Genomic DNA, 13,961 nt, shown 5'->3' with positions numbered 1-13,961 from the left:
GATGGCAATTTCAATCTCTGCTATCACCTTCCTTTACAACCTCTATGAGGCTACCAATTTCAGTGACAGTTTGTGATGAATTATGGTTACCATAAATGTTAGTTGATAACTCAAAAACCAACAGTGGGATCTATTCAAGTATGTAGTTACTAGGTTGCAAAACAAGTGTATACTCTGGGTTACACTTCTGGAATGGTGCTACTGCAAGTTATTACTGAAGCGGCATCCATAAATGCTTTTAAAAGGGAATTAGTCACTTGAACAAGAGGGACATTAAAAGTTATGGGAATGGAATAACAGGATGGGATTAAACTAAGTTGCTTGTGGAGTAAAACACAAAACAGTAAATGTGATGGGCCAAATGGCCTGTTTGTATGCTGCAACCCTGTTTGATTCTGTATGCTAATATTTTTGTTTCTTACCTCTTGTGTTGCAGGCTTTTTGCACCTTCATGGTATTGGTCACAAGTTAAGTCTTATAGATCTTCACAGTAATTGCATTAGCAACTTCAATCATCTGCTGCAATGCACGGTGGGCCTGAGCTTCTTAACGGATCTTAATTTGACAAAAGATGGGAAAGACAACCCAGTATGTCAAACACCAGGTATGGTATTAACAATGTAAATTTTGGAATACTATATTCCCTACATGCCAAAGATGTTCCATATTTACAGCCAACACCGTAGTTACAAAGGATGCTTTGCTGCACAAGATACACACATTGCAGTCAGGTGAGCTCAACTCTCTAGATAGCTCCCTTCTTAATCTCCCTACCTATCATTACAATTATCTGGCTTTTAAGCTTAGCTAAAAGGCTCCGTCATGACCTTCACTCATGCTTTCAGTGAGTATTATTATTTCAACATACTGAAGCTCAAAGGCTCCACAGCATGATCTCTGGTCACAAGATAAGCTGCCTTACTTAGTTAATTGTACAGAAAAAAAAACATGTAGATGTATCCATGAGACAATTAGAAGTATCAAAGCTATTCTGACAACAGTTACAAATCCTTACATATTTGTTGATATCTATAGCTACTGCCTGTCAGCTCCATTTGCAGGTGTTTTGATGGTATAATTTTAAATGAGAGCAATATGTGATTCTTAACTACTTCTCAGTCTTAATCTGTAACAAAGGGACTGTGTGCATGCTGCTAGATTTATATAATGCTAATTCAGTATTCAGTTCACGTATTTCGCTCAACTTATCGCAACATGCAGATAATATTTTAATGTTGCTAGGCTTTTAGGTGGAAATTTAAATCCATCTTTACTGTTTTGCTTCTGTTAAGCTGTTTTTGGAGCTTACATTGAAGCATCTTTCAGAATATGACATGATTTCATATACAGTGACATATATGACATGTACAGAATATAATTTCAAATCATTTTATATAACAAGCGTAGAAATAAAAAATATACTTTGGTCTTTTTGTTAAACTCAACATTCTTGGTTCAATTATTGGGGTTACTTCCAAACTTTCTGCAGGTGCATTTAGAATTTGTACACACGCATACGCATAGACACATGGGCCGGAATTTTAAAGTGGGCGGACAGGAGCCGGACTCTGACGCAAATGTAGCTTCCGCCCAGCCTGGGGATCTGTCCCGTATTTTACGGATCCCCAGGCTTTAACTGGTCCGAGGCGGGACTTCCACCCACTTGAGGGAGGAGGTCCCGCCTCGGTGAGCTGATGGCCAGTCAGCAGGCCGGCAGCTCTTAGTCTCAGCAGCACCACCGGGAGCAGTGGCCACTGCTAGGACTGCAGCCCAGCCGACCTGATGGAGCCGAGAGCGTGGGTAAGTTTGGGTTGCCTCACCAGGGGGATCGGTCATGCCCCGGTGAGGCTAGGGTGGTCGTTTGGGGGAAGGGGGGGCGCTTTGGATCCTGGGGGTGGGTTGGGAAGTGGCGGCGGCCCTCAATTGGGCACCCTGCCATGCCCCCTCGGGCGCGGAAAGGCCAGCAGCTATCGCTGGGCGGCCTGTCACGTCCCCGGCACACCTGTTTGCCACTGGTAAAATACCCATGGAGGTGGGTGAGGGCCCTTAAGTGGCCACTTAAGCGTCTTGTAGTTACGACATTTAAAGGACACAGTGGCAGCATCACCGCACTTTGTTGGGACCCAGTTCAACGGGCACTGTTCTCAGGCAGCTCTGATCATTCTATTATTATGTGGGATATAGGAGAAAGAAAGGGAACTGCTATTGATTACAAGGCCACAATGACAAAGTTCAGTCCCTTTGTTATGCACATCATACTCTGCAGCTGATCTCTTGTGGTGTAGATGGTGGGAATGATGTGTGGAACATGGATGTAAAAAGGCAAGAGACTCCTGATTGGCTAGATAGTGGCCTCGGGCGGGCCGTTTCCCACCCCCCGCTCCCCCGCTGGACCTCCGTAAACTTGTTTGGAGGCAGAATCGGGGCGAGTAGGCCTCCCGGAGCCTGCCGCTCAATTTTACGCTGCCCCCACGCCACCATCCGACTCGCTGGGGCGGCGTAAAATTCCGGCCATGGAATTCTGAATAGTTGGCCTTTGAATTAAAGTAAAGGGAGAGAGCTAGGACTTGAATAAAAAATGTTAAATCATTACAGCATATAAAGAAGTTCCTTCTGTGACTTTTATGGTTTTTGGTTGTACATTAAAATTTGTAACTTTTTATGCTTATATTTAAAACTAAACAAAAGAAAAATTATACATTGATGTCCCACAATCTTTTTATATTACAGTAACATTTTTGTGACTTTCTACTAGCTGTAACAGATGAACATACAACTTGCCTGATGAATCAGTTATAGGATATGACATTACCTATATTTTCAGTAACAAAAGTTATTTTATGCCAAAAAGAACAAACCAAAGGGCTTTCTAACATTTTAAAATTAGTACTTAGACAAATATCTACAAAAATAAGATTAGAACTGGAAAAGACCATGCAGAGTATTCATTTAATATTATTTTTAGGCTGTTTTTCTTACTGCAAAATGGTTCACATAAAAAGTAAACTATTACAATTGAAAGTTGTTCCAAACTTTTTCAGGTTACAGAGAAATAATGCTTCAATCTCTAACTCAGCTGACTGTACTAGATGGACTAAAGCGATCTGGTGAACCTATCCATTCAAGTGAAGGAGGACCCTTGGATTTACCAGGTTTAGAAGACTACTTTGAGTATTTGGTATCATCAGACTCCAGCCTAAATGTAGAAAAGGTTTGTACTTTGTTACTTTTTCACTCTCTAGGTCAGCCTGTCAGCTGTTTCTGGCATTCAACTCCTGGCAGTCTGGTTCGTGAAGCCTAAACTAATTAAATACTCGTTTGCTTCTTTTATTTAAATTCGTATACTTTCAGGTTTTGAAGGGGCTGTCATTAGTATTGTCACCTAGAACACCCAAATCTGTCTATCCATAGCTTGAGATAAATGTACATTAATGAAAACATGCTTTAAACTTCATATGTGGTGCACAAAGCTCCATGCTGTGGATCTAAATGTCCGTGAAGACAAAAAGTTTGAACAATTCTACTCTGTGGCCCTGATCTTTGAGGGTGCAGACAGCTGTACAATAATTATGAGAGGTCTGGAAAATGATCTTAATTGTCTATTTCATTTTTTCTGCACTTCCATTCTCTCTGATAATTGCAGTTCAAGGGATCCCCAATGAACAGAAATTGTATATTTTTAAACAATGAAATACCAGTTGTGGATATGGGGAATTGATGTCCAGCATTCCAGTGTTATCCCAAGTCATTTATAAATATCTTAGTTCTCAGAAAATGAGGTGAGAACAGTCCAGTGGACTTCAGTAATTATGCTCTATAGAATAGTGATTTATGAATTTAAAAAGCAACGGTAAGAGGGTGATCTTTTTAACATGATGTTACATAATATTGTGCAATACACAGGAGTATCTTAAATGCTTAATTGTATTTGCTCTGACTTGTATCAGATTAAATGGCACAACCTGCAGTGCATTCTTTTTAACCAAGAGTGTTAGTTTGTGGAAAAAGAAAAAATTGTACACTTTCAGGTAGATAGCTATCATTGTGCCTTTTAAGTTAGTTCAAATCCTATCTTTTGAACACAGATCTTTTTAGATAATGCAAAAAAAAAAGCTTTGCACTTTGAAAATGCTAGATCAGAACGAACAATGGATTTTTTTCATTCATCATTAGGTTTGTGAATTTTGGTTTAATGTTTATTTTTCAGTAAATTAAGCCCCTTCTTGTATCTTTCAACCACTTAGCTAAATTATAAATAAATGTAAAATCTAAATTATGTGTGTAATGAACAATTGTAAGATTACTGTTTGCAAAATAGAAAGCTGCAAGCTACTGTTGTGATTGTGACAATTGCTTGTGTATGCTGGTTTGAGCAGCTGAGAATCAGTGTAGTTGCACTGGCTTTTATTGGGAGCAAGCAGGTCAAAACTTTGGTGATGTGCTGTGATTTCTCAATAGCAAAGCTTTGGACAGAAATGGTACTTGGCAATCACAGATTGGAAGGATGTAGGTTCATGGATGAGGGTAAAATTATATGAGGTAGTTTTACTGGAAGTGTCCAAGAAAATATTGCACACATTCAAAAGATAAGCTGCCATTTAAAATTCTGATGGTTTTAAAAATGCTCTGAATGTTATAAATTTTGAAAATTGTATGGAATATTTGTGGATGCGCAAATGGCATTAACATAGAACTTTAACTTGGCAGATGGTCTTGCAAGAATCTTCTAGATTTGAAAACAAGTAGACAGTACAGTGGTACAGTAGATGGTGCAATAACCAATCACATACACAGTTGTTTTTCTTTAGTTTAATGTAAAATCTAATATATTTACATACTTCCCTTTTCATAAATAAAAATAGGCTTCGGTGGAGCTACCTGTGATCACTCCACGGATTGATGAGGTGCTTGCGCAGTATCGCCATCGTGCTACATTAACTGAACCTACAATAACAATGTCTGCCACTGAGGCTAGTTCTTCAGCAGAAGTAGAGCAATCGAAGAGCCACAGCACTGTTGATGTGTTCAATGAAATAAGAATAAAGAAGCTGGAAAGACAGATTTCTCAACTGTTGCAGCAGGTGATTATTGGAAAGGAATGACCTCGAAAGGAAATGTCTTTGGTTTAGCATTGCAGTATGTATGTGCAATTATATGGCCTGACTAGGCAGTACTCTTTTAAAAATTGCTCACTGACATTAAAATTTTGTATATGTGTTTGTAACAATTACAGGTGTTGTAAATATTGTTGCGTATACAGTATCATGCATATAGTTGAAGGTGATGTTTTAATATTATTTGCAATAAATTTCTTATGTGGGAGATTTTCGTGAGTGAACATAAATAATAAATCTTAAACTTCCAGGCATCATTCATGTACTGGAAAAATGTAAACTGAAATATTGACTGCTATTTAGATTTGTAGCACACAGCATTCATTGTATCCCTTTTGAACTAAATTCAATCTCTCTTTTCTCCCTCCACCTTTTAACACCTGGTTCAATTTATATTAAAATCACTTCAGATGAGTGTGCATTCAAAGGTAGCATTAATTAATCAAAGCTTGTAAAAATAAAATATAAAAAAACTCTTAAAAGTACTGTAAATTCCCATCTGGAAAATACTGCAATGATGTGTAGAACTCCCTGTATTTTCTGAAACTGGAAATGTGCTTTGTAACAGAAGGCATTTTTGTTTAAATGCGGTAGTGAGGAAACTTCATTAGAGTAGCAGAGAGTAAAGACTGAATATTGTGCATAGAATTTCTAAGCATGTTCAGCTTCACAGACGTATGCATTAATGCTTCGCATTTTTGTTGATTGTAGTTTTGGATTACTTTAGCTTTACATTTGGCTGTAGTAACTGTAAACTTTTCAAAGCTCTGCAGCAGTCAAACTGACAGTGGGAAGTGTTTAAAAATCATTATTAACCCTTATACTATTAGGAAGTATTTTATCGACTCTTCTAGCATAAAGAAATGTTACTTGTGTTTGGATGCTGGTGAGCTAAGCACTGTGAATACACACATAAGCATGTCTGCACACAAGCCTGCTTTCCCTGACTAGGGAGTGATGCAGTATCAACAGTATAAGTTGGGGTGCACTGGTTCCATATGCCGTAAGCAGGGACTTGTTTACATTTGTTCATGGGATGCGAGTGTTGCTGGCCAGGTCAGCATTTATTGCTCATCCCTAATTGCCCTTGAGAAGGCGGTGGTGAGCTGTCTTCTTGAACCACTGCAGTCCATGTGGTGTAGGTACACCTAAAGTGCTATTAGGTCTGAAATGGATACCTGTCATGTAATTGTACCCTAATGATTGTGATAAATAGCTACACAAAATAAAGACAGTATTTTCCATATGGTTAAATGGGAGTTGCTTTCTTTTCGCTCATTTTCAAAATACAGTATTAGATGGTACTTTGATTGCTGGAACAGCATTTTTAAACTGTTCGTCTGTGTGGCTTGATAGACATGGTCGTGCTTTCTTGGTGTAATCAGGTGTGAAGCCTAGTCTGAGGAAAATAAGAGAAGGCCAGAGTTGTATGTTTTAAAGAGCAACTTATTTTCTTAAAGATGAAATACTATAAAAATGGAATGCTGTCTTTAAAAAAAGGAGGGGTATTTCTAAAGTTCCATACATCCATGAGTGTAGCCATATTTGATGTCTGTGTCACTGTGACTGGGCAGACTTGTGAACCCCAACACACAATAGTTTATAGTAAAAAAAAATGATTCAGGCAACCATAGTAAGAAAACAGGCATTGTCAGGGTTTAACCATGCTAACAGTTATTTTAAAAGCAAAATATTGCAGATGCTGGAAATCTGAAATAAAAACAAAAAATGCTGGAAATACTCAGCAGGTCTGGCAGCATCTGTGGAGAGAGAAGCAGTGTTAACGGTTCAGGTTGGTGACCTTTCATCAGAACACTGACCTGAAACATTAACTCTCCTTCTCTCTCCACAGATGCTGCCAGACCTGCTGAGTATTTCCAGCAATTTTTGTTTTTATTTCTAACAGTTATTTTGTTGTGTGTTTAAACCTAAGATTGAAGTACTAGTAATTCAGGTATTTTGTATACTTTATTGTTACCATGGGATCTTGTGTCTCATTTACAGTAGTGCAAGTCAGAATCATTGTTTACATTTTAAAATTGTCTAAGTCCTTAAATACAATACTAAATAATTTCAAACTGCGTTAAAACATAGGCATTTAGTTGTGTTAGCTAAAAGCATAATCTTGTAGGGATCAGTGTAGGAGAAAAACTGTCTTCCAAAATTAACATTCTGGGCAAGTATACCACAGGTTTTACATCGCTGATGATAAATCATTATGCTCCTATTGATTTCACTGTGACCTGAAATATTTTTTGCAATAAAGAGTTGCATGGCTATTAAGACTAATTCTACTTAAATTGGCTTTCAGTAATCAATATTTTGTGGAACCTGACTTAACAGGAGAAATGTACTTCATGCTTTTAAGGTTCCAGCTACTTCAACTACAGTAAAAGCAAAGCGCGATATTGATCATACATCTGAGAGTGAAAGTGAGAGCTGTAAAGAGAATCGCAAAAAAGAAACTAGACGAACAAAGACTGAAACCTCCAAACAACGAAGTTCCAGACAACTGATAAACAAAAAATCTGAGAGGTATTTTTTTAATTTATTCATTTGCAGGATGTGGGCATTGTTGGCGAGGCCAGCATTTATTGCCCATCCCTTGAGAAGCTGATGGTGAGTTGCCTTTTTGAACTTCTACAGTCTTTGTTGTGAAGATACTCCAACAGTACTGTTAGGTAGAGAGCTGCAGGATTTTGACCCAGTGACAATAAAGGGATGGGAGCATACTTCCAAGTCAAATTAGTGTGTGCCTTGGAGAGGAACTTGGAGATGATGGTGTTCCCTTGCGCCTGCTGCCCTTGTCGTTCTAAGTGGTAGAGCTCGCGGGTTTGGGCGGTACTGTTAGGAAGCCTTGGCACTTTGCTTCATTGCATCTTCTTGCTGGCATACACTGGAGCCACATTGTGGCAGCTGTGGAAAGAGTGAATGTTTAAGATGATGGATGGGGTGCCAATCAACTGAACTGCTTTGTCCTTGAGTATTGGAGCTGCACTCTACCACCCAAGTGGAAAGTATTCCATTGCGTTGTGACTTGTACCTTGTAGGTGGTGGAAAGGTTTTGGGGAGTCAGGAGGTGAGTTAAACAGCACAGAATACACAGCCTCTGACTTGCCCTTGTAGCCACAGTATTTACATGGCTGGTCCAGTTAAGTTTCTGACCAATGGTAACCCCTAGGATGTTGTTGGTGGGGGATTTGAAAATGATAATATCATTGAATGTCAAGGGTAGATGTTTAACTTTTCTCTTCTTGGAAATGATAATTGCTTGGCACATACATGACATAAATGTTACTTCCCACTTAAAAGCCCAAACCTGAATATTGTCCAGGTCTTGCTGCATGTGGGCATAATCCGTTATTATCTCATGAGTTGCAAATGGAACTGAACACTGCAATTGTCAGTGAACACCTCCACTTCTGGCAGGATGGCCAGTGATGAAACAGCTGAAGGTGGTTGGGCCTTGGACATTGCCCTGAGGAACTCCTGCAATGATGTCCTGGGGCTGAGATTATGGGCCTATGACAACCACAACCATTTTCCTTTGTGCGAGATTTGACCCCAGCCAGTGGAAAGTCTTCCCTTTAATTCCCATTGACTTCAATTTTACAAAGGCTGCTTGATGACACAGTAGCTCAAAGTCTGTCTCAATAACAAGGGCAAGCACTCACCTCTGCAATTCAGCATTTTTGTCCATGTCTGGACCAAAGCTGTTCTGAGTTCTTGAGCCTAGTAGTGCTGGCGGAACCCAAACTGAGCATCGGTGAGCAGGTTACTGATTAGTAAATGCTGTTCAATAGCACTGTTGATGACACCTTCCATCACTTTGCTAATGATTGAGAATAGGCTGATGGGGCGGTAATTGGCCCAGATTGGACTTTTTCTGTGGACAGAACATACCTGGGCTACTTCATTGGAACAAGGACAGTGCTCATCAAGGGTCAGAAGATGCATTTAACATTATCATCCGCTGAAACCCTCATGAATCCATTTTTCCCTTCATTATTACAATGTTCTCCTGGCCGGCCTTGAAACTTCCACCCTCTGTAAACTTGAACTCATCAAAAACTTTACTGCTGGTATATTAATCTGCACCAAGTCGCATTCACTCATCACTGCTGTGCTGACTATCCTAAATTGGTTCCTACACCTCGGACTGAATTTTATCAGCGTGCCCTGCTCCGCGGCAGCGTACTGTGAAAGCGGCGGCCTTCTGACACGTAAGTGCTGCCGCTGAGCCCCCGCGATATTATGTGCAGGAGCTCCTTTAAATAGAGGGGGCGGCGTGGTCACCCCCGATGACATAGAGGGGGCGGCCGCTGCGTCCCCAGCAACAGTGTCTGGCGTCACCGCTCAGGCACCAACACCATTTTTAAAGGGCTTCCAGCCCTTAGATGAAATTTACCATTTTAAAGGTGCCGGGTCAATGAAACTTTACATTAAGATTTGTGCACACCTGCAATTTCCTCTCCAACCTCCCCAGTGCACATACAGGGCTGAATTTTACGAGGTTGTGGCAGTGCACTGTAAAAATGGCGTGCATCCCATGCAGATGAGCTGTCCCTGAGCCCCCACAATATAAGGCGCGGGGGCTCATTTACATAGAGGGGTCGGAGCAGCCGCCCCCGATAATGTAAGGGGGCATCCGCGCCAATGCTGGCGCCATTTTTAAAGGGCTGTAAGCCCTTCAGTAGCCTTTTAAAATGTAAAGGTCCCGCTCTTGACAATACAATGTCATATCAAATAGAAATCACTTCTCCCACCACCCTTCCCTCCCAAACCCCCATGAGTAAATTAAACATTAATCACACTCTTCCCCCATAATAAACCTTTAATAGTGTTCCGAACTTCCCCCCCCAAAATTTGCTCCCTTTGACCCTCAACTCCTTCCCACCCACCATTAGCCAATAAAGATTGTTTTCCCCACTCCTCCACCCCTCCTGCCCTGAGAATTCTATTGCTTCCCCCCTCCCCACCACATTCTCGCCTGGAACTCCGTGTGGAGTTCCGAAGACACGCGTAGCACAAATGGCAGCGGTAATATCGTTGTGGGACGGCTGCCGCCTGCAGATAAGTTTATTTGCATCTCATTTGATACAGTTTTCACATGTATATGAAGGGGCCACCGCCTGGCGACGGCGGGGGGTGGGGGGCAACCAAGGTCCCCCCGCCATCGGTAATATACAGCTGGCCCTTCTTGACTTCGCGGGTCGAGGCAGGCCTCTCCCCACAGGATTTTACCAGCCCCCGCGCCCCGACCTGCAGCATTGAGGGACCAGTAAAATTCAGCCCAAAGTAATTTTTTTGGCCTATACCAGCCACCACCCCCCCCCCCCCCCCCCCCCCCGCCCAAAAACATTAGTTAGCAGTAACGACCATCCCCCTCCCCCCCCCAAACGTTATTCCCATTGACTCTAAACTCCTTCCCACCATCTACACACCCAATGAAAAAGGTTTTCCACGCTTACCCTCCCTGCCCCCCGCACCGCCCGCCCTGATAATTTTACTTCTCCACCCACTTCCCACCAGTTTCTCGCCTCGGAACTCTCTAAGGTAAAATTCAGCCCCTTGATTTAAAATTTTTCATTCTTGAGTTCAAATCCCCCCAAGGCCTCACCACTCATATCCTTGTGACCTTCAACCTTCAAGACTCCTCAGTTCCTCCTGGGGATTTCAAGGTATTCCCCCATTCCTTTCGCCTTACAATTGGTGACTGTACCTTTCATTGTTTAGATCCAAAGCTCTGCAAATCCCTTCCTTTAACCTCTCTACTTGCCTCTTCATTTAAGATGTTGCTTTCAACCTATTTGACTAAGCTTTTAGTCACCAAAGCGGGGGAGACAGTGGCGTAGTGGTAATGTCACTGAACTAGTAATCCTGAGGCCCAGGCTAATGCCCTGGGGACACGGGGTCAAATCCTACCATGGCAGCTGGTAGAATTTAAATTGAATTAATTAATAAAAATCTGGAATTGAAAACTAGTCTGAGTAATGATGCCATGAAACTATCATCAATTGTTGTAAAAACCCATCTGGTTCACTACTGTCCTTTAGGGAAGGAAATCTGCAATCCTTACCTGGTCTGGCCAACATGTGACTCCAGACCCACAGCAATGTGGTTGACTCTTAACTGCCCTCTGAAATGGCCTAGCAAGCCATGCAGTTGTTCAAAGGCAATTAAGGATGTGAGCAACAAATGCTGGCCTTGCCAGCGACACCACATGAAGGAATAAAAAAAATTCTATTATCTCCTTTGGTTCAGTCAATTTTTGTCCGATTTTGTCCAACGCCTTGCGATGTTTTACTACATTAAAGTTGCTATATATATATATGCAAGTGGTTTGCTCTGAGCCAGAAAATGAAATGGCATGATCTATTCGAGCAGTTTTGATGTACTTCACTGTCTTGGCCTTTTCATAAAATTCTAAAGATAATTTTTCTGCTTGAGAAAATATTTGACTTTTTTCCTCTTCCCCTGTTCCTTTCAGCCTGCTTTGACAAGATTGCCTATCGATTGCCAACAGCATATTGATGAAGCAAATCTCATTGTAGGCATATAATCATTGGGTTGTCTATTGCCAATGTTTCATAGCTGATTCAGAGATTAAAGATAGACAGTCTCCAATAACATTCTGTCTTGCAGCTATAGTTATAAGCTTTCTTTTGGGGTGACAGTGGCATTAATCGGTTTTGCAATCAAATGTTCAAAATCCAATTTGCTTTGTTTGCAGATTACTTTTGAATGACAATATTTTAAGCCCGTTCTCTTTAACAAACTTTTGCTGTGATCTTGCCCTTGCACTTCACTGATGTTCTTTTCATGAAAGTATATTTACAAAACTTCCAAGCGCAGGTTTGTTTGAATTGTTTATTCGGATGGCAGCAGATTATAATTCACTGTGATCTTTATTGAGTTCCTATCACCAAAAGCACTTTATCTCATTTAAAATATTTACATTAGTTTCTGTTTATTTTTTAACAGATGACTGACTAAATGTATGACTGATGAAGTATTAAATTTGTAGACAAATAAATGCTTTCATGTAATAATCAATTGTAGGCATTAACAAGCTAGTTATATGTGAACTTAAAGCATTTCAAAATTGTAGATACAATGGCTGAAAGGGCAGTAAACAAATAAAAGTTTTACATACTAAACCCAAAACTGTTTGCTATATTCATAATTATGAATAAAGAGTGTAGCTTCTGTCAATGATTCATTACGATTGTACTACTGATGAAACAACTGTGCTTTACTAACACTGCAATGTCTGCAAATTTTGTTCTGTATTAAATACAACTGCAGTATGTATAGGCATATTTACAAAAAAGTATATCTATGTATCCTATACTTGGTGTTCAAAACCATGTATCAAATTAGTCCATGTTAGTCCTACATCAGGAAATAAGACAAACTTGTTTCAACCCTTGAAGTATTTTACTAGAAATAAAAATGAAGTTATTTATAAAAGGAAATGAGAGAGATTGGGTTAAAATTTAGCTGAGAGGCTGTGAAGTGAGAAGATAGCTGAGTGAGTATACAGAGTTTGGCCTCTAAATTTAGCAGTTGGCTTGATATGACTGGGTATGTTAATTTTTACATTCGTTAATGAAGGAGGAAAGATTGTAGGGATATGGGGAAAGAGTGGGGGTGTAGGACTAAGTATATTGATCTTCGAAAGAGCCGACACAGACTCGATGGGCTGTATGGCCACCTTCTGTGCTATATTATTCTATGATTCTATGAGTTAGTACAGCAGGATTGTGGAAATCATTATTTGACTGAATTTGCAGAATGTAGAAATTTTTGGACACTGTCAATCAGTTGAAGTTGTTTGAGCTACTGAACTTGGGTAACTGTTCGAGACTCTCCATACAATGTGGCAGGATGCAAGGTTCCTTAAACACAATGTAGGCGATGGTCAGATCACATCTAGAGAGGGTTAGTGGACAGAAGTAGGTGACTATACATTGAAGGTGGGGTGTGGAAGGGGGATCAGGTAGAGATTGTGCCGGAAACTTCTGAGAGTCTGAAGTTGCATGACGAATGTGCAGAGCTAGATACTCCTCATTATACAAACCTGAGCAGGAGCAGAAAATCACAAGCAACACCACAGCATCATGTTGCAAGTATTTACCTTGGAGCAAGAAGTGATAGTGTTGGGAAAAGGCAAGTGTTAATTATTGGGTATTATATGGGGATTGCTTGCCCTTTCTGCAGTAGTGACCTAGAGTTCTGAAGCAACCATTTGGATCAGGCAAGACGCAACTATCAAAAAAGGATTGAGTAGGCTGAGATTCTCTGCAAAAGATCCAGTAGAGATCTTTAAAATTATTAAGGGGTTCAATAAGGTGGATGTGGAGAAACTGTTTCCACTTGTGAAAACGAACAAGGACCATAAATATAAGATAGCAGATGGAATAAAGAATTCAGAAGGAATTTCTCTACATAGTGAGTAGAGTGAATGTGCAACTCATTGGCACATGGAGTGATTGAAAAAGTAGCTTTGACATATTTAAAGGGAGGTTAGATGTATACATGAGAGAGAGAAGGGAATAGAGGGATGTGGGGTAGGTATAGGTAAAAGTAATTAGAATAATTAGCGGATTATATGGAGTATAAACATCGGCATCAAATGTACTGTTTCCGTGCTGTCAATTATGTGAAATTCTATGAAATTCTAAGTTACTGAATGATGGGAGAACATTCTGGAAAGGAAGGCTGAATTTACATGTCGCATTGGAACCAATGGTAAAAGGAAGAACAGAATTAAGGTGTTGCAAAGACAGCTTGAGAAATTGGGAATTAGATTAAAAAGCATAACCTCAGTAGTAGTAATCGTGG

The 13,961-nt window shown here is 40.3% G+C and overlaps 1 protein-coding gene across 4 annotated transcripts in view; it reads left to right on the top strand.

The window, feature by feature from the left end:
- The window catches only part of lrrcc1 (leucine rich repeat and coiled-coil centrosomal protein 1), a 222,160-nt gene that overhangs the window by 28,718 nt on the left and 179,481 nt on the right, over positions 1-13,961 (top strand). For all 4 annotated transcript variants that reach the window (XM_068031666.1, XM_068031668.1, XM_068031667.1 and 1 more), the window contains 4 exons: positions 437-604; positions 3,042-3,211; positions 4,863-5,081; positions 7,483-7,649. In XM_068031666.1, the coding sequence (XP_067887767.1) occupies positions 437-604; positions 3,042-3,211; positions 4,863-5,081; positions 7,483-7,649 (724 nt within the window). The remainder of the gene's footprint in view (positions 1-436; positions 605-3,041; positions 3,212-4,862; positions 5,082-7,482; positions 7,650-13,961) is intronic.

This window comes from Heterodontus francisci, chromosome 5 (assembly GCF_036365525.1).
Source record: "Heterodontus francisci isolate sHetFra1 chromosome 5, sHetFra1.hap1, whole genome shotgun sequence".
Taxonomy (NCBI): domain Eukaryota; kingdom Metazoa; phylum Chordata; class Chondrichthyes; order Heterodontiformes; family Heterodontidae; genus Heterodontus; species Heterodontus francisci.
The sequence above is the reverse complement of the archived record's forward strand: the minus strand, read 5'-3'. Positions and strand labels throughout refer to the sequence as shown.